Source organism: Ruditapes philippinarum, unplaced genomic scaffold (genome assembly GCF_026571515.1).
Source record: "Ruditapes philippinarum isolate M1 unplaced genomic scaffold, ASM2657151v2 ctg633_1_1_1_1, whole genome shotgun sequence".
NCBI classification, from domain to species: Eukaryota; Metazoa; Mollusca; class Bivalvia; order Venerida; family Veneridae; genus Ruditapes; species Ruditapes philippinarum.
This window is the reverse complement of record NW_026861215.1, coordinates 6,511-26,851: the sequence shown is the minus strand read 5'-3', so window position 1 is coordinate 26,851 and position 20,341 is coordinate 6,511. Positions and strand designations below refer to the sequence as shown.

The 20,341-nt window shown below is 31.8% G+C and overlaps 3 protein-coding genes across 5 annotated transcripts in view; 2 read left to right on the top strand and 1 right to left on the bottom strand.

Annotated features, from left to right (window-relative positions):
• The window catches only part of LOC132714906 (uncharacterized), a 32,132-nt gene extending 12,470 nt beyond the window's left edge, over nucleotides 1-19,662 (bottom strand). For 2 of the 3 annotated variants that reach the window (XM_060697826.1, XM_060697823.1), the window contains exon 1: nucleotides 19,425-19,662. The gene's annotated coding sequence lies outside the window, so the exon portion shown is untranslated. Of the gene's footprint in view, nucleotides 1-3,117; nucleotides 3,483-19,424 lie in introns of those variants that run through there. The other variant, XM_060697824.1, reaches the window with a different exon arrangement.
• Nucleotides 6,862-7,353, top strand: LOC132714914 (uncharacterized). Its single transcript, XM_060697840.1, has one exon. It carries the CDS (start codon nucleotides 6,862-6,864, stop codon nucleotides 7,351-7,353), a length of 492 nt encoding a protein of 163 aa, XP_060553823.1.
• Nucleotides 13,322-15,596, top strand: LOC132714905 (uncharacterized). Its single transcript, XM_060697822.1, has 2 exons — nucleotides 13,322-13,473; nucleotides 13,704-15,596. The coding sequence occupies exons 1-2, from the start codon at nucleotides 13,361-13,363 to the stop codon at nucleotides 14,653-14,655; spliced, it is 1,065 nt and encodes a 354-aa protein (XP_060553805.1). The 5' UTR covers nucleotides 13,322-13,360; the 3' UTR covers nucleotides 14,656-15,596.
• Nucleotides 19,663-20,341: the final 679 nt, after the last annotated feature.

Here is a 20,341-nt window from a genome sequence, read left to right as displayed (position 1 = left end):
ATGTTATTTCAGAAATAATATCGGTCTGAGTGGTGTTTATCGGCTATTTAGCACCGGTTTGGAGTTTTGATGCGTAGGAAGTGACCGCGAAGGCCGTAGGCCTGAGTGGTTAATTTTTTTCGCATAAAAACGACAAAATCGGTGTTAAATAGCCAATAGACACCACCGCTCAGACCGATATTTTTTCAATTCAAACAAGATAAAATAAGGAAAATAACTAACGCTAATTAGAAATGAAAATGTTGCTTAAAAATGCTTTGTAAACTATATAATCGAGGGAAAAAACATAACAGCCGCATATACAACTAGTCCCTTACCAGTGATTATTGGCAATTTAATACCGTTTTTTCTTCGTTGGCTATAGTTACAAAATCACGAGGAGTGTTATATTTTTCCATTTTATTTGAAAACTTATATTCTGGTGCAGTCTATATGTCTGTGCATTACAAAACAAAATGTATACTTATGAAGTCAGCCAAAATATTCTAAGAAAGAGCGAAAATAAGGACAGGTATGAGACACCGTCTGGAAATCATACGCTATAGAAACTTGTCAAAGATCTATTAGAATAATGTGGGAATATAACTGTGCCTGTGAAAAATGATGAATTTATAGTCTTGCATTTTTTGTATTTTACTTTTTTCCGCACATCTGCGAAACATAGACTTCACTCTGTCCTGTAATGATCAGCTTATACTGTAAGCACTATGTGTCACTTCCGGTTAGTCTCTACGATATTCAAAGATATGCCTACATACAAGCAAACAACGTACTTACGCTGATGCTTAAGTTAGCATACAATAATTATTCATGCACTCTTTATATATAGTATAAAAACGAGATACAATATTGTAAAATAGATAATATAAAATTATGTACCACCAAATACTTTCTAACAAATGTCATTCGTGTTCGGACACTGTTGCATTATACAAGAAATAACTTTTGATGCTGATAAATTTCGTTTTAGGATTTCTCGCTTCAAATACATAAATTAATTTTTGACACAGTGTCTGGAATTGCTACTTATTTTAGCTATTGTCCTACTACTAAACGATGATAAAATTGCTTTTTGATTATTTATCCCACTATTTTGGCTTTGACATTATAAATATTATTGTATCATAGTTTGAGGACCTTTCTGTTGAAAAAGTGTCAGAGTTAAATCGTGTACATGCACAGTGCGGTAACTGGAGTGCAGGTATCAGTTACCCGCACTCCAGATAATGCCCGTGGATTGGTTCATTTTTGCCGGGGTTTACATATTGTGACGGCAGAGAAAGGGAAAGGGGCAGAACTATCATATTCAAATGCTCGTTCATTGGTCATTTTTTTCCGGGGTTTCATATTATGACAACAGGGAACGTGCTGTCATGTTTGACTATGATACAAAATAGAAAGAACACCAAAACACTCGGCAATCTGATTTATACTCGGGGGCTACGCCCCCTCGTACAAATCAGATAGCCTCGTGTTTCGGTGCTCTTTCTATTACTTGTATTCTCCTATCCCGTATAATAATAAGCGTAACATCTGTTTATTTAATATAATTGTGTGACATATTGTACATATTGAATATAATATATTATACTTAATTAATTATTACTGCTTTTATTCAAACGTTCATGATCAATAATTTTGAAGCATAATTAATGTTAAGCAAAATTTCCATATAAATAAACGTTAGTTTTGATTTTCATTGAATTATTTCAGGACCGTAAAGGCGTTTGTTTTACCTACAGAACGAGGACATCTGTATAACCCTCGTCATCATATGGACCTACTTTGATTATGTATATGACACCATATATTGATATCACGACCACTAGATGTTACTTGACCTATTAAATGATATACCCATTTCTAGGCAAGTAGCTAAAAGACTAATTCTTGCAGCAACATATTTATCTATAAAAGCTTCACCTCCATATATCATCATTTACGTATGAGATTATTGGTTGTGTTGATCAACTCATTCGCTGATAACTTTTGTAATTTTAGCATGCTATGTGAGCATATGTTGGAGAAATTTGAATGTATATATATATATATATATATATATATGATATAATATCCTCTTATAATATCTGTGTCTACATGTATAAATGCCTACTGCAAAACAAACGGTGTTAAAAGAAATTTATTCTAATCATACCAGTTAACTACTTTTAAAATTTAAGTTCGAACAATACACTTTACGTTGGCCGATTTATTCTCTGCATTAAATATTCAAAGCTGAATAAAACGTTCAATCATGCAATCTTAATTACTTTATATCGATCTGTCTGAAATTTTAATTACATCTCTGTTCTCTACAATAAATGTCATGTTTTCTACATGTTAAGTGGCACGCTATTATTAATTCTTGCCATAACAGATAGCGTTTACTTTGATGAGGCAGATTTTGTTTCTGTTTTGATTAGAAAAGTCTGATGCATATAAAATAAATATAAATCAAATTCAGATAGATATTATATCACCGAAGGGATTATAAAGCCGTGGGTGAATTTCTCTAAAACGATATCAAGTTATAAATAGTAAGTGTTAATTGTTGTCACCCATTTTTTAATGGGTATATAAACTCCAGACCAAATATCATTTTGCAAAATAGAAGTACATTGAGATAGATGAATATGAGTTTGCAGAGATAAATCGCTTCTATTAAAGTTCTAAAATACGCAAGATAGTATTGAATTTTATCATTATTTGAAATTAATACATGCTCGCAACTTTCATTTTGAGAAATGAACTCCTTTGTAATAATACTATAAAAAAAACTCACGAAAACAAGGACTATATATATCATTTTTATTTTTAGTCTGATTCATGGACGCTGTATGTCTCTCTCCACAAGGGGAGAGCTGGGGGAAATATATGGGACATACTGTTTTTGTTATCAGCCAAAACGTTTCAGTGAAAAAAAAAATGTAATTCATATTAAAACTATTATATACATGTACAAAACAAATTAGCATAAGAAAATGTGTTATAACTCGTAAAAAAGCCAGATAACATTTTCTAAGTATATGAAAATATTATAAGCATTAAACGGAACGACACAACCATAAAAAAAGATATTGAATTAAACTTGATAACTCAAAATGTTCAAAAACTTACCCGTAATCAAAACAAATAAAGTTTTCTCCATCTCGTAACGTCGAACGTAAACAAAAATGTAATTTTGTTGTATAATTACATTCAAGTAGGAACACGTACACGTTTAAGGTGTTAACTATTATGTTATAACTTAATGTTAACTTCAACGAAATTTAGTTTGACATAACAAAATCTCGCTCAACAAGTACCTTTTACCGTATTATAACTTCCTTATGAAACATGCTATTGTAAATATAGCTTTTATCCTTTTTTTAAGCAGTCTCGTTTATACACTGTTGCTTATTTTATACACGTATCAAATATCAAAATCTGATATCATTTTACATAGTCCGTATTTCAATTAAAATAACATCAGAAAAGCAATAACTTACTCGATGAATGAGTATTTGTTTCAACTGTGTACATAATGGAGTTTGCGATCTTTTTTATAGTTAATATGAAGATGCATATTGATTGTTCTTAAGTAATACAAAACGATATACTATGAGTTTTGTTGAATCATCGTCCTGATCATTTTCATTAATTAATTAACTACTGATCTGTTGTTAATTGCTTTCTGCCCATGTTGATGATAAAAACCCTAAATTTAAGGGATAAAAACTTGTATAAAATCATTCCAAAGGCCAGGAATGTTTTCTTTTCTAAATTGATTGATATCTTTGAAAGGTTCAAAGCAACTAAAATAAAACTAAAATTTATTATATTTTGAATGGTTTGATATTCAAATGAAACTATTGAGTAATACCTAAAAATGTTAAATAAATCAATTGCAATGTATGTACATTTTCACTGATTATAATTGTTTTTTTAAATGTGTCGGTGTGACGTTAAACCCAATCAAACAAACAAATAAACTAAATTATTTTTGAAAAAATAGAAAAAAAAAACAAGCCGATTTAGAAGATGCGTGTTAATCAACCAAAATATTTTAATCCTGTAGCCTTAAAAAGATCTATACTTTCAATAAGCACTAAGATATTAACATGTGTTCTACATACAAAAAGTATATATCAAGACATGAATTTAGTTATATATATCCATTGCTATTTTTAATGACCTGTTTCTGTTTAAAACCAACTTCATTGGGATCATATAGCAGCCTTTCGTTATTTTTGCTTCAAGCACATGTCCCTAGCCTTTCCTCCTCATCGTTATTTTCTTGACGAAAGTGCAGACACATGTGTACAATTAAAAAATTACATCGCTAACTGCTAAATAGTCATAAAAAACTGCCCCTTTTCGATAATCTATGTAAGTTTTTTAGACGTTGGTCAGGGAAGGATTTGGTTCTTGTTAGAAGGGGGAAAAAAGGAAATAGATAAAAGATTTCGGTGACTTTGTGGTATATTGCTATCATTGTAAATATTAAATAATTCATCCCTGACAGCACATATATATACTCTAGATATGCTGCGATATATCTGCACACAATATTATACTCACAGAATACTCACATAATACCCATAGAAAAAGAAAACAAATATATCAAAAAAACATTAAACGTGAATAAAGAAATAACCAAGCCATATAATCAGTTTTGAATTCAATACATAATAAAAGTAATGCAGTAAATGAAAACAAAAAGATCTTATCCAAATGGCAAACAGTGAATAATAAATATTTTTAATAATAGCTTACTAATAAGTTTATACGAAGAACCAAACTGATCAGTACGTTAATTAAAAAAAAAGTACATCATTCAAATACATACTTTTTCATGATATAAAGACGAATGTGTTTTTGTTTTAATATGTTGTTGTTGTTTATTGTTGTTGTTATTGCTTTTTTGTTGGTAATGTTAAATTTTGTCACTTTATTTCGTTCATGAGAACGTATAGATATATTTTGAATATGATTCTCTACCATTAAATGACACAAAATAATGCATTTTATTAATGTTTATGATAGTGAAAATCTTCCCAAAATTTGATCAAAATATAAACTGATGACGCAAATAGTTTAAATTTGAAATTTGAAATTTCATATACGTGATGAAAGTTAATTTTTTGAACTTATTTTACATATCTGTTTACTCAACAAAGAAACGAGAGGAAGTGAAACAATAATACATCAACTGTTGACAGCAATTACTCTACACGGCATCAATCTATCCCCATGGCAATATGTTTTCAGCATTTCTATCAGAATATATGATTTTTTTTACTACGTGATTATTAATTTTTACGTTCAATCAACAAGATATTGATGCATTGATATTACCTGTAGGAAGCAGCCTTTACCGGCTAATAATCGATTTTCTTGTGTTCTAATAATATCAATGCATTTATGACTCATATGTTTACATAACTTCTATAAATTATATTGTCACATTTACAAATACCTAATAAGAAGATCGGGAAAAACATGTTTTTCTTTCGAATGGAGCCTGCAGTTTTTCTTATTAACTAGAGTTTGGCGATCTTTTAAGTTTTCATTGTCAGGTTGTTAATATATTGACAACACTCGGGGCTGATTGTGCCGTTTGTTGGCCGTTCACCACAGTACTTTCAGTCACAGATGTAGTATATCTAATCCTAGAAGATCGTTCAGCAAGACTTTCTTATTGTGTGTGTTGTATTTCTAGTTCTTTAAAATATATTTCTTGTAAATATGTGGGTCTTATAATCTGGATAGTATACAACATAATTTAAGTATATTGTTAAATCACTTAAACGATATATTGCTTGCTGTTCTTTTTCTTTTGTTTTTTGACAGTTGTCTATGATACGCAAGCGTCATAACGTCTTATTCTCTGTGTTCCATTTTACATATTTCTGCCCCCTTTTTTAATTTTAAGGCACACACTTTAAGTTCATTCAGGAATTATTTAGAACTATAAAGAGCGGCATTTACGGTTTCAACATCACCGTAATATGAAACATGAATCGACATGACTTGTAACTGCGTAAACAACGACTAATCAATATTGTTCTATGATAACATTAAAATACATAATTCAGTTAACAGATTAACAGATTCAACAACCAATTTCACATTGGACAATATATAACTTAGAATACATTTACTACTTTATAAAGCTTATTGATTTACACCTACATATATTCCTTGCTACACTGCTAGTAATATCCCCGCTCATTTATTACAACTTTTACACATCCCATCCCCACCCAATTACGCACTGATCCCGTTTTATACATCGTCAACAATACATTTTTATCAAAGGTAAATATATGTATATGGAGTCACATTCAGATGCGTGATCGTACATAATATAATTGGACTGATACCAATGAAGTAAGTTTCTGACATAGTGTAAACAAAAATATATAATTTTGGCTTCCAATTATGCAAGTTACATATATAAAATATATAATATTTGATAATATTGTATTTTGAAACTTTTACATATTTTAAATTTTAAAAATGCTCTACTTTCATAACCTGATATTTAAGATTGATGGATAGTTGAATTGTTGACGTTTCCTTGAAACAGGTTCTTTAAAGAAAAGCATACTCCAATTAACGCATTATGTTTAAAGGAAAGTTTTTACAAAATGTATGTAACAAACTTTTTATTTGCTCAAATATTTCTAGTAATTGTTAGTAGTAGTAATAGAAGGTTTCCTCGCTGATAAACTGCTCCGTAAGATGACTCTTGTGATAATCTCGTGATAATTTAGCAATATTTTATTTATTTTGCAATTTTCATTTTATTTAATTGTTAAAAAATAATGTGGATAATTATGGGCAGATATCGTTTCAGGTACGACATCGATTGTTGCAATGAGTTCCCTTTTTCCTATAGTGGATGTAAGCACAATAAGCCTACAAAAGAAGCCAAGTGAAATAAACAGACAGGTACTTGAAGCTATAGCAAAACTACTTAAAACTAGTTTTTGCAAATTCGGGGCGTGTTATGTCACAAACCATGGCATCGATTATGAAGATAAATACGTGAACACTTTTGGAAAATTCTTTAAACAGCCACTTGAGGTGAAGACACAACATCTTCGCGGAATGCGGCGTGATTTTGGTTATACTCCAATAGGACAGGAACGTCAAAATCTTGAGAGACCTGGGGATTTTAAGGAGAGTTTCAATTACCAGCCCGCAGACGACCCAAATGATTGGGAGAACAACGACTTTCCGTCTGCGTGTAGAGTAATGTTTAATGATTGTGAGATACTCGGATACCGTATGCTTGATGCACTTTCCATAGCACTTGGTCAAAACCAACTATCTAAGAGAAGGGCACCAAAAAATTGGTACACTTGAAAACCCTACAACGTTAAGAACGCTATACTATCCTCCAGTCAAGACGGATAGTTTGGAACCTAATCAAACTCGTCTAGGGGAGCATTCAGATTACGGAACAATATCATTTTTGTTTCAAGACAGCGTTGGTGGACTGGAGATTGAAGTTAAAGATAAAGGCTTTATTTAGGCGACGCCAATTCCAGGAACCATTCTTGTTATTGCTGCTAATTTACTTCAACGATGGACTGCTGACAGCGTACCTTCATTGGTACATAGGGTGATGATTCCTGATGACGTAAAATCAAAAAGGAAAGCCCAAAAATCGGCTGTGTTCTTTTTATTGCCGGATCAAGACTATCTGGTAAAGCCAATGGATGGATCAACGAAGTATAAACCGATCACATGTTTGGAATATTTACAGCCAATAATCGAGGGCATTGCTGGCGTAACATACTAGGATTACCAACTGACATATTTATCAATGCGTTTGTTTATATACACGTCTATCGAAGAAAAAATGTTTTTTGCAATGTCATTTTTTGTGGACGGTACATATTAAATCAAGCAATGAACAGTTTAAATCAGATTTGGATACTGTGTCAGAAAACCATATAAGATATATTGTCGATAAAACTTATATGATAAACTTTCATGTCATTTTGCTAATTAAATACTATTTTAACACGGATATTAATACATATTTGTTTGTCATATTTCGGCCGTAAGTCCACATAATAACTAGCCAGTAATTATCAATTTCTCCGCAAGTGATTTCTGAATAGACTCAATTTCCGAGATAATTTCGCGCAGGTCAAGGATCACAATAGGAACCTGTGGATTACAAATCCATTAAGCTAAGCAGGAAGACAAAACGTTTGTATTCATAAAAATGCAATGTCTGTATTAAAAATAGTACATGTACTACCTTAACTTAAGTAACAGAATGGTGACGGTTGTACGAAGATTTATTATCCTAAGGAAACTTGTACACATCGGTTGTTATCTTCATTTACAATTTGCTCCTATGATAACAGTTATCATTTAGCCTCAATTTATCTGTTATCTTGCCTATTATCTATATATTGTATCATAGTTTGGAGACCCTTTTACTGAAAATGTGTCGAGGTTAAATCGCATACCCATACATGCACAGTGCGTTAACTAGAGAGCAGGTATTGGTTACCCGTACTCCAGTTATCGCACTGTCCGTCGTTGATAAACATGGAGTATGCTCGTTGATTGGTCAAATTATATTCTAGGGTTTACTTATTATGATAACAGGTAAAAAGATAATGACAGAAATCATATTTAGATGCTCGTACAATGGTTAATATATTCTTGGGTTTCATATTGTGACGGCAAGGAAAGTGTTTTTTTTATCTATTTTTGCTATCATACAAAAGAGAAAGAACATCAAAACATTTGGAAATTTGATTTTATCACGTACACATCAGATAGCATCGAGTTTTGGTGTTTTTCCCATTGCTAGACACATGCTATGTACATCATATGTACCGGAGTTGCCCTGTCTCTTCTTTGCAGCTAGACTAATTCCTCAGTAGCGTATACATCGAAGGTACAATCTGCTCATCTAACGTAAACTAATGTACCGGGATTTCCCTAACCATGTAACATATTCTTGGTTTATGTGGACGCTGTATAATTATGCCGTTATTTTCGTGACAGTTATCTTTATATCCTGCGTAATAATACAATACCGCAATGATGGCACTTTTTGGCTTTCGTGGCCATGGATTCCATACTTATTGCATAAACATTGAAATATATACATTGCATAATACATGATGTGATGGGGTAAACAAATGATAAACAAGATCAACAAGGAAAGGCGGCGTTCAATGAACGCAACCCCCACACGACCCAGCAACAAGAACTAGTGGCAAGGAGTCCAGGCGGACCCCAAACAAAAACAGGACAGGGCACAAGACAGAGCACGGACAGGCCAATCACTAAAAAAAATTTTTTTCGACATGCAAGGGACACTTCTACGAATCAATACTATCTTTTCTCTTTTCTTTCTGCTTAGTACTCATTCTGAATAGTAGACTCCACTTTAAGTTGGAGGTCCATACGAAAATATTTGCAATTGTGTCCGTCGTTTTAAGGATAAATATTCATATAAAGTACATGTAAATTTAGTGTGCAAGAATTTATTGCGTGCACATGAATAAGTTCGTTCTTTAATTTTATTAAGTTGATTTAGTCTACTTAATACAAAGCTCATGATACCTTATTTATGGAGATCTAAAAAGGAATACTAATTTTAATTCGCTTGTATCATAGTTTGGGGACCTTTCTGTTGAAAATGTGTTAAATCGTATCTATATACCGCCTCCGTGGTCGAGGGGTTAGAGTCGATGACTTCTAATCCAGTTACCTCCCTGGCTTGGGTTCGATCCCCGAGAGATGCTTTTGTAGTTTAGCGCGGAGGAAGGTAGTCCAGTACTGGTGTAAATCTCCAGGAACGACGGTTAGGAAACTACCCGCCTATATGACTGAAAAACTGTTAGGAAAAGGCGTAAAAACAAACAAACACAAAACTATATACATGCACAGTGCGTGAACTGGAGTGCAGCTATTAGTTACCCGCACTCCAGAACATGCCCATTGATTGTCTCATTTTTACTGGGGTTTACTTATTGTGACGGCAGAGAAAGGGAAAGCGACAGAAATATCATATTCAGATGCTCGTTCATTGGTTACTTTTTGCTGGCGTTTCATATTGTGACAACAGGGAACGTGTTTTTATGTTTGACTTTGATACTAAAGAGAAAGAACATCAAAACACTCGGCAATCTGATAAATACTTGGGGCTACGCCCCTCGTACAAATCAGATAGCCTCGTGTTTCGATGCTCTTTCTATTACTTGTCCGTTACTATTGCATTCATGTGCTAGAAAATTAAGAAATAGGCTGTTGTTTTATAGCATGCAAACCAGCATATGCTTATGAGCGCTTGTGTGACATCATAGGCAATAATCATGATAGTATTTTATTATGATAAATGTCAGCCACTAAGTCTTGGCCTTGTCAGTGTGACATAAAAGAATTGCATTTTGACAAATTTTGTAAGATTAATGTATGACAAACTTATCCATAATACGAGGGGTGTTCGGGAAGTTTAAGGACTTTTGCTGTAGATTGATAAAAAATAGGAATTGAAAAAAAAAGAAAAACACTATAAAAATATTTAATTATTTTACAGCAAGCTGTAAAAATTACAATGAAATGCATCAAACAATAAGTAAATTACAAATAAAACAAAACATACACCAAAGCATATCCGGAGCACGCTATCGTCACGTCAGTGCTAAATATGTTAACGTCAAATTTCCATCATCGTCATATCGACTCACTTCTCGACGTAATCTCCATTCCTAGCGATACATTTTCTATGCCTCTTGACCCATTTGTCGTACGTGTCCTCATATCAGATGTTGTCGAATGACGAAACTATTCTCTGGGTTTCAATTTGTAATTCCAACCCGGAATCAAAGCGTCGACCACGCAGCTGTGCTTTGATTTCCGGAAAAAACTCGGAAATCTATTGGCGCGAGGTCCGGCCTATAGGGTGGATGCTCGAGTGTCTCGAATTCCATCTAAATACTAGTGATCTACAGCATTTCTTTGTTGTACTAGATGCTTGAATCATTTTATACGTCTCCGTTGGTGTTTTTTCTATTACTACACAAAACTTGATGATTGCCCTGACTTCAACGTCGCCTATTGACGTCATTTTTCTCTTGATTTGTGTAAGCACCAGTGATGTTAAAACCGTTGTTATTTGAACAATTGTAACGATTTACGAGTATAATTTTCAGGAAATGACGTTGAAATTGTATTTAACGCTCGTGCTTTTTCGCGACGTTATCCATTGTAATTTAAGAAAATTATTATCAATTAATTATATCGGTACCATTAACTTAAATACGATAAAATCGGAGTGCTCCGGGTATGTGTTATGCGGTTCCTATAGAAACAAGTTTCGAGCGGTATTTGTCTCTTCTTGTTAGTGAGCGTTATACTACATATTGAGCACATATTTAAATTACATTTTGTGAAATATGGATAAAAACGCACCATTTAGGAAAAAATACAGCAAAAGTCCTTAAAATTCCCGAACACCCCTCGTACATGTATAATGTACGATGTATAATAAGCTATATGTTAATATTTCAAAAAATTTCATATCTCTATTCACGCATGTGCTGATAATATCGTGAACATGATTGTAACATTAACTTTACACTAGCGGCTCATAAGTATGTCAAGGTTTATATCGAGGGCAATTCAAATTAATAGCACAGTACAGTTACATCTGTGATATACATGGTCAAGTTAATTTGCTCGTATGCATTTGAATTAGATTACAATTGATTAACAATATTGTTAACTAATGTATTCTTCGCAACTTAAATGGTGGAATAGTTAGTTATTCGACCATAATTACATACATTATTCAGCAAACTGACACATCCGCAATACATGCGTAACGTTTAAAAGTACGACTTGTTAAAATACATTTGTAGTTCGAAATATTACGAGGGCCGTTCATTTTATTATGTCAACTATATGCTGATTGTAGAAATCATGTACAACTTGTGATCATTTGAAGATTCAGATTGAATATAGTCTGTGTTTTTTTTTGTTTTTTTTTATTATCCTTATTCTTATTTTTTTTTCTTCTTCTTCTTTGAAGGGAGGGAAATTGAGATATTGACAAACGTAATTAATATGTCATCATTCAGCTATATTAATGTCTGAAAAATGAAAACAAATTTAATTGATTATTATGTGTATTAAGTTTACGAGTGACACAAGAAATTCTGGATTTATAAGATGGCCCCGTCCCAGACAAAAACTTCTGTATTCTTTCACGTAATTTCAAATTTTATATTTGAATATCTATATAATTGATATGTACTGGGAATTCTAAGAAATTGAAAGAAAAAATAAATTAATGTTAAACGAGAATGACTATTCAAATACAGTCTGAGAAATGAAATTATTATAATGATAATGATTATAATAATTCCTAAATCATGTTTATTTATCGGTCAATATATTGCTATTCAAATACAGCCTGAAAATTGAGGTTTTCCTTAATAATAATGATGATGATGATGATGATAATAATAATAATAATAAAAAATAATAATAATAAAAATAATAATACTACTACTACTAATAATGATGATGATGACGATGACGATGATGATGATGATGATGATGATGATGATAATAATAATAATAATAATTAAATAGTGTTTATTTATCGAGCAATTTATCTTACCACTCTAATCAGTCTCTATAGTTACTTTTAAGTTACTTGCCTCTGAGAAAATCAAGAAATATCGACTTTTCCGTCTTATACAAATAACGTACAACCTGTCTTGAATACTTGTTTATGCTTATCAGGAATGTTTGTGTTCACGCGTCATTCCGGGCCTTATTATTTTTTGTTTTATAGTTAAGCAATTGTTTGATTAAATCTGAAAATGTTTGAATCAGTATGTTAAGCTTCTTATCTATAGCTGAATATTAAGGGCCTTTTTACAGATCAACAAAAGTTCTTTTTCATTTTACGTGACATATATGCATTGTATTTCCAATGAGAGTTCTCTACCTTAAGGTCGAGTTTAAATCAGGCGCTCTACAATATTTCTTGAGCTCATGAGAGAAACAAAATCTGACTTTATAAAGCTAATAATTTCAAGTGAACTTAACATAAAAAATTCCGTTTCCTAAAGTTGCGATACCAGAACACATATCATAAAATGATGAAACACAATTTAACTTTTGCTCTTGAGCACAAACCGTGTATTAAAAGATAAAAGCTCTTTTTACCATATAGACATACGGTGCAACACCCTCTCAAAACGAATTACATTTTGTATATGAAGTGTTTAGAGCCTATGATCATACAGAAGTCGTCCTAGATGTATTTTCCCGTGTATCTCGTCAACAAACTAAATAACTTATAGTAAATACTCAACTATTGGCCATGTCTTACCATGTGATTAAGGGCGTTAATGTAAGATTGTCTGATAAGTTACAAGGACACAAGCAAGATAACAACACGAGATATTTCACACGGAAAGCTACAGGATATATCAGGTATGTACTAGTTCATCCTCGTTTCATAAACTGAATGATGCATTATCTATTAAAATATATCACGTCTTAAAACGAAGAAAAAAATAGACACAGACTAAATGTTTACATAAGATATATATTAAGTATGATCTTTTGCAATACCTTTTATATATTTAATTGTGTAGTGTTCAAATAAAGCTTCAACTAGATTTTAAAAGACTGATTGATTGGGGTTATTTTTCTTTATACAGAATGTCGGATGTGTGCTCTCCTATTCCTATTGTTGATTTGGATAGAATAGGTGTGCATAGAAACCCCAATGAAGTACACATCGCTGCATTACAAACTGTTTCTTCATCATTGAAAACCACTTTCTGTCAATATGGGGTATGTTACTTTAAAAATCATGGTATTGACGATGCATTCATGGACAATTATATGACAGTAGCTAAATCGTTCTTTGAGCAGCCGGTGGAAATGAAATGTCAGTACGTGCGTGGCCCAACAACGGATTTCGGTTACACGCCGATGGAAAAGGAAGTTGTTAATTTCAAAAGACCAGCAGATCTAAAAGAGGCGTTTACCTATCAACCAGGGGACGATCCTGGTGATATGGCAGATAAAAAATTCCAACAAAGCTTGAATGAAATGTTTGCTCATTGTACAGTGCTAGGATGTCGCTTATTGGACGCCCTTTCACTTGCACTTGGCAAACATCAACTGTTTTTAAGGGAGGCGCATAAGTTGATTGGAACAAAGAACAATCCGACAACACTCAAGACTTTGATGTATCCACAAATGTCACCAGAAAAGAACATTAAACCAAACCAGGTTCGTTTAGGAGAGCATTCGGATTTCGGAACAATGACACTTATGTTCCAAGATGAAGTCGGTGGTTTGGATGTATTTTTCCCGGGTAAAGGTTACATACCGGCAACTCCCATACCTGGTACAATTTTGTTGATTGCTGCTAACTTACTTCAACGCTGGACTAGTGACTCAATTGTTTCTGTACAGCATAGAATTCTTGAAACAGAAGATCCAGCAAAACAAACCAAAGCTCGCCAGTCAGCTGTATACTTCATAGTTCCAGACTTTGACAGTGTGATCACACCAATTGACGGTTCAAAGAGGTATGAACCAATCACGTGTAGAGAATACGTAATGCCAAAGCTTGAGGACACACTAAGTGAAAAGAATTAGATATCTTCTTGATGACTTATCTTTTAAGTAGACAAAAAGTATTTTTTAAGAAATTTACGACAGAAACCTTGATTTTAATATACTTTTTAAGTGTGATTGAGAACTATTTTGAAAACGACGTATACAACAATAAGCGGCAAACATGTTCTAATGATCCATTTGTAATTAATATGTACTGTTATAGATGTATATAAGATAAAAACATTATTTACATGCTTCACTTCTTGTTATTTGAAGGTCAAAATTCAGCTGCTATAAAATTATACATTCAGTATACATGTATATTATCTTTGGTTTAATTAAACAACCAACAAAACATCAAATTGTAATCAACACGAAGCACGCAATGTTACCATAGTAACCAATACGGTTTTATAATATTGTTCTTAAACGGGCTTGATTTAATCAGATTATTTATGTTTCACAAACAGAATTGTTTGTTAATTTGGAAGACATGTATATTCAGCTTCTAAATAAAATATCTTAAACCTCAGGAACATGAAATATATATTCGAAAATAATGTTTTTATTACAAAAAAAAAATAACAATGTTGACAAGGTTTCTTCAAGATGTCTGCCATCATGCACATGGTTACTTATATATATAATATTTTGTTCTGTTTATTTATTATTATTATTATTATTATTATTATTATTATTATTATTATTATTATTTCACAACTTAGTGTAATTTTTGCTTTAAGTCATAATCATAACTAGAAAGGCGTTGTAAGGTGTTGTTACTTCTTTTGTTTTGTTTTCTTGTTGATTTGTTTGATTTTGGTATTTTGGTGCGTTTTGTGGTATTTTTTAAGAAACTAGAACAGAACGATTCTTGTAACAGAGTGCTTGTGATGGAAACTGTGTTATGTACAGGTCAGTAGGTGTTTCCTCTGAAGGTACAATAATTTTGTTAAAAAAAATAAAAAGATATAAATGATCATCTATGCTGATTTTTCTATCTGAGATGTAAAGAGAAATTATATATTATTAAAAAAAGTTATTTAAGGTTCATCTTTAATAAATCATACAAGCGATATTTCAAACTATGTCGTTTAAACAAAAGACGTTGTTAGTTTATCATTGCATGCAACGTGTTGATAGTTCTGGTCATTCTTGTCAATTAAGCTACAAAGACATTATAGAAGTTACTTAATTAGAGGTGTAGGTGTTATGTGATTTGAAAACTAGGAGAAAACGGGGTATATACCGTTGACGACAATAGCAAGAAGGGACACAAAAAGGTCACCACATATATTTTATAAACAAGACATTCATTTAAGTAACTTAGAATGGCGACGCCTTGGAATGGTCAGCAGAAAAGGGCTATTTGGGAGTTTAAGGTGGTTATTGATAAACAAAACCTCACTCTTAGCCCTAACATGTTCCAGTTCAACGAAACAGAGTTAATCGCGAAATTCTAAAAAACAAAATTCGATAAAAGAAAATTATTAAAACATAGAATTGATTATGTGACTAAATAGAAATAAAATAAACAAATGACCATTCAATGTAAGAAAATGACCTGCAAGCCAGGTAGATGACAAAAGACATAGACTTTTTAAGTGTAAAGTATACACTTTAACTTTGTAAAATCTATCTTGCCATTTATTTCGATGGGTTGTATATATTTTAACATTTGGAAAAAATCTGTCCAGAATTTTAGAATTTAACATCGAACAGTGCTTATTCATCAGAATGAAAAAATTGCCCTATTGATCGCTGTATTATAACATCATATTTTTTCATCATATTTTTTCTGTTTCTTTTGATTGTATTAGCTTCATACAACAAAAAATCATACCCAAGTGATATACACTCTCACGTTGTACCCCTTAATGCATGCATTTACTAGTTTCGTCGAAACCATTTGAAATAGAAATCTACTGCTGAATTAATTAATTAATCATAATGTAATCTAAGTAGGTCATTTTGATTTTATTACCATATTGATTCTAACACAAGTCTTCGTTGTTAAGTACGAGATTACCTGGCATTACTGAAAATAATTATTGCAACAGCGACGATAATAAAAAGATCAGTTAAGGAATGAACGATCCGTTCTGCTAAACCCAAATACAACAGAACTCTCAAAAGCAAACAACTTTAAATGTAATACAATTAAAGGAATTTTCAATCGAGAAAAAATACTTTTTCTATTTAGATTATCTTTGTGATCGTCAGATCACAAAGCAATGGTTAATCACATTTTCTAAATGGTGCAGTCCAGCTTCCAGAAACCTAAGGTCATTCTTATCAGCATTAGCATTATTAGCATTAGCATAATTAAATAGTTCAAAACTGAACTACTGAATACATGTTGACATTGTGTAACTTCAAAAGCCATAAACGTCTTGTAGAAACTCATAATGAACTTGTTAATAGATATTCAATAGACTACTTCAGCGTTGTTCAAATATAGTAAAATCAATCACTGTTTTCTATTAAAGTTTTAGTCTTTTCAAGACATGCATACAGAACTCTATGCTTTTGGTAAGACTTTGTGTCAGTATTTTAGGCCCTCTGCCCATCCGAGAACGAAAAAATACTAAGTTGGCGAAATGATCGACAAATAAATAAGATGTCATTAGTTTTCAATCTTGGTATAAACTGTTCTACGAGTTGGAATGTATGCCTCAACAGCGAAAATTTCGAAAAATATGTAGTTTAGGATAATGAATATTTGATCAGCTACAAACTTTACAATTAATTATACTTATTTTTATTTGTTACAATAAAATCAAATAACGTCAGCTACGTACATAGAGCCTACTGCATACTTTAATAAGCTCTATGCTTATTGAATTTCCTTTTTACCAAAAGTTACCAATAAAAAACATTTTTGGAAAAAGCTGTTTTAAAAAATGTGAACTGACAAATGTTCACGAAAATATATAATAGGTCATCTAAATGAGCAAACGTTTGTCCAATTCTTGATATTTTTCCTCATTCCCTTTCATTTCCTGACAACAAAAGAAATTTACTGTTTGTAAGTTTACTGATAACATGGCTTTTTAAAAGACATGATGACGCTGCGTAATGTGTCGTGAAACATAAAACATAAAATAAATCTGTACATTTATAAGAACATTGATAATGTAGAGAATATCAGAATAAACCTTCATTCGAGCACTTGCATCTATGTAAATTATGGGTCAATTGAAATCAATGTGTTTTATCTGTATCTGAATGTTTGTAAAGGGATGTCCAGTCCAAATTTTGACAAATTGTGAACATTGTTACCTTATGGCATTGTAAGAAATTTGAGGATTTTCGCACAACATAGAAAAAGCATAAAACTTGGGTTGGAAAGGGATTTTCATTTCATCACGCATTATCAAAAGAATCTATTGAACAGTTACAGAAAATTTTCTATAGTTCCTTATGTTAGAAAATGCCTTAAGACTAAAAAACTTTGTATAAGGCAACACAATTGCAAGTGACCATATCTTGAATATAATAGTCAAGGGTCGCCAAATGAGGACACGCTGAAATGATTTAGACTCGATTTTGGTCGTAGATAACAGTGGTAACTGCAAGATATCCAGCAGGAATCAATATTTAATATCAAAATCATGAGATTTAATTTACTTTTAGCAGCATCTACAGATGTGTCCCTAAGAAATTTGAGAAAATATATACTGTAACTAGATTTTATTCAATCTGATAAAGTTTTTTAAAAATGCCTTATTTATATTGAATGCGAAACGTTTCCCTATGGCTGTTACAATCCAATTAATTTTCGATTATAAAAGTGATAGACACAGTTTATTTTGTCTCATTCATTTAGGTAAAAGTCCCTTAATGTCAAAATGTAAAATTGTATAATGATAAACAATGATCTAAATAAACATTTAAAACATACCCTATTATGCATTATGCATGTACATTACATATAAAACATATTGCATCAATCGCAATATGGCTACCAACAGAAAAATAAAACCCTGACAAACTACACGGTACTACATCTATGCGAACGGATCGTGATTTGTCTAAGTGCTATATGTCCCACCTTTTTAAACAAAAATATAAAGTTTAGCCGTCAGTAAAATACAAAATATGCTTATAGATTCTAATAAGTAAATATTCAGAAATCAAAACAGGCATAATTTCATGATCAAATATTATATGACGGTATTTATTCGTAAAAGTCTATCTTGTTAGAATAGTGCATTGTTTACTAAATTGCTGCGTTTCACACAACCAGTTAATAATTATACTTCTTTTATCATATTGTATAATAACATAACAATTAAAATGCTTCTGTAAACCGGGTGTCAATGCAACAAGAGAGGCACTTGATTAATTTTGTCGAGTATATGGAGACAAAAACTACTTTTATTTAAAAAGCTGTTTATAATTTCATTCAAATAAGGGCAAGTTTTTTTTTAAACAATTTATAAAGTATTAATTTACTATTCCTGTAAATAGCTCAAACTCATCATTGCTTTCAAAAAGATAATGTGTTGCAGAAATCTGATCATTTGTTTGTTAATGTTTGAATGTATCACTTACATACAAAACTTTTGCACATTTTTACGCTCAACATTAAGTTTGAATTATTTGGATAAGAGCTACATATATTAGGAACTTCATTTTTATTCTATTTTATGTTTTAAATAAGTAAACAAAGTAAAGCTACCGTATGATACTGACAGCACTTGTAGCACTTGGATTTTTTCTTTATTAAATAACATGGGTAACTTGGTAATCTTTAAAGAAATTCTAGTACATGAAAAATATTGAAAAGTTATGGCATGAAATACCTGATACAAATATGTAAATCCATGTATTGATCAATGAATAGACCTTTTCCATATTGTTCACAATAACACAAATGACTATACGTAGAAAATCAATGAGAGTGAAACATATGTTTGTTCCGTAGCAGTATAATAAACGCCGATGACACATCACCTGCACGCCATACCTGTATTGTATTGGTTAAAGAATAATTTTGATTCATAGCATTATTGGAAAACTTAAATCAGCATGTTTTTCAAAGCATTGTTTAAATATGAACGGAATAAATCACTTATCAAGTTCTATAGGCCAAGGTTGTCAACAAAATGCATCGTATTAAATGTCATTGTTTTAACGAATGTCGCTTTTTATATAAATTGACTGGCAAACTTGATTTAAACGTTAAATGTCGAGTGCGTAGACGTTAACTTGCACTTTCCAATACCGATCATCAAGCCTGCATTCTTTTTCAATTTTGCCGTTTTGGACTTCTTTAAGAAACCCTTCTTCTCTATTTGATTTATAATTACAAAAAGATAAACCGGTTTTTATACACCAAGGCCGGGTGACGGGTAACGAGACTTGTCAACATTTTGGAAAGAACAAACAACATGAAAAACAATATGCCTGTTTGTTCAAGTCAACCGGTATACAATATATTGTCTACATCTAGCGTATAATTGATGGCTTCGCCAATTTTAATGCATTTATTCATTAAAGATTTCAATGTATTTGACAGTAATATTTCTGATGATTAGGTTGGTTGGCAGACCTAAACATTTATATTTTAGAAACACATTAGATACAGGATTATAGATACGTTGTTCATGATCAATAGGTCAAACACTAGAAATTTATTTTAGAAAAAAGATATCATCGCAAATTTTCTGCTTATGCTGGCATTTACTTATCTACATGTACCTAAAATTCAGCAAAATGT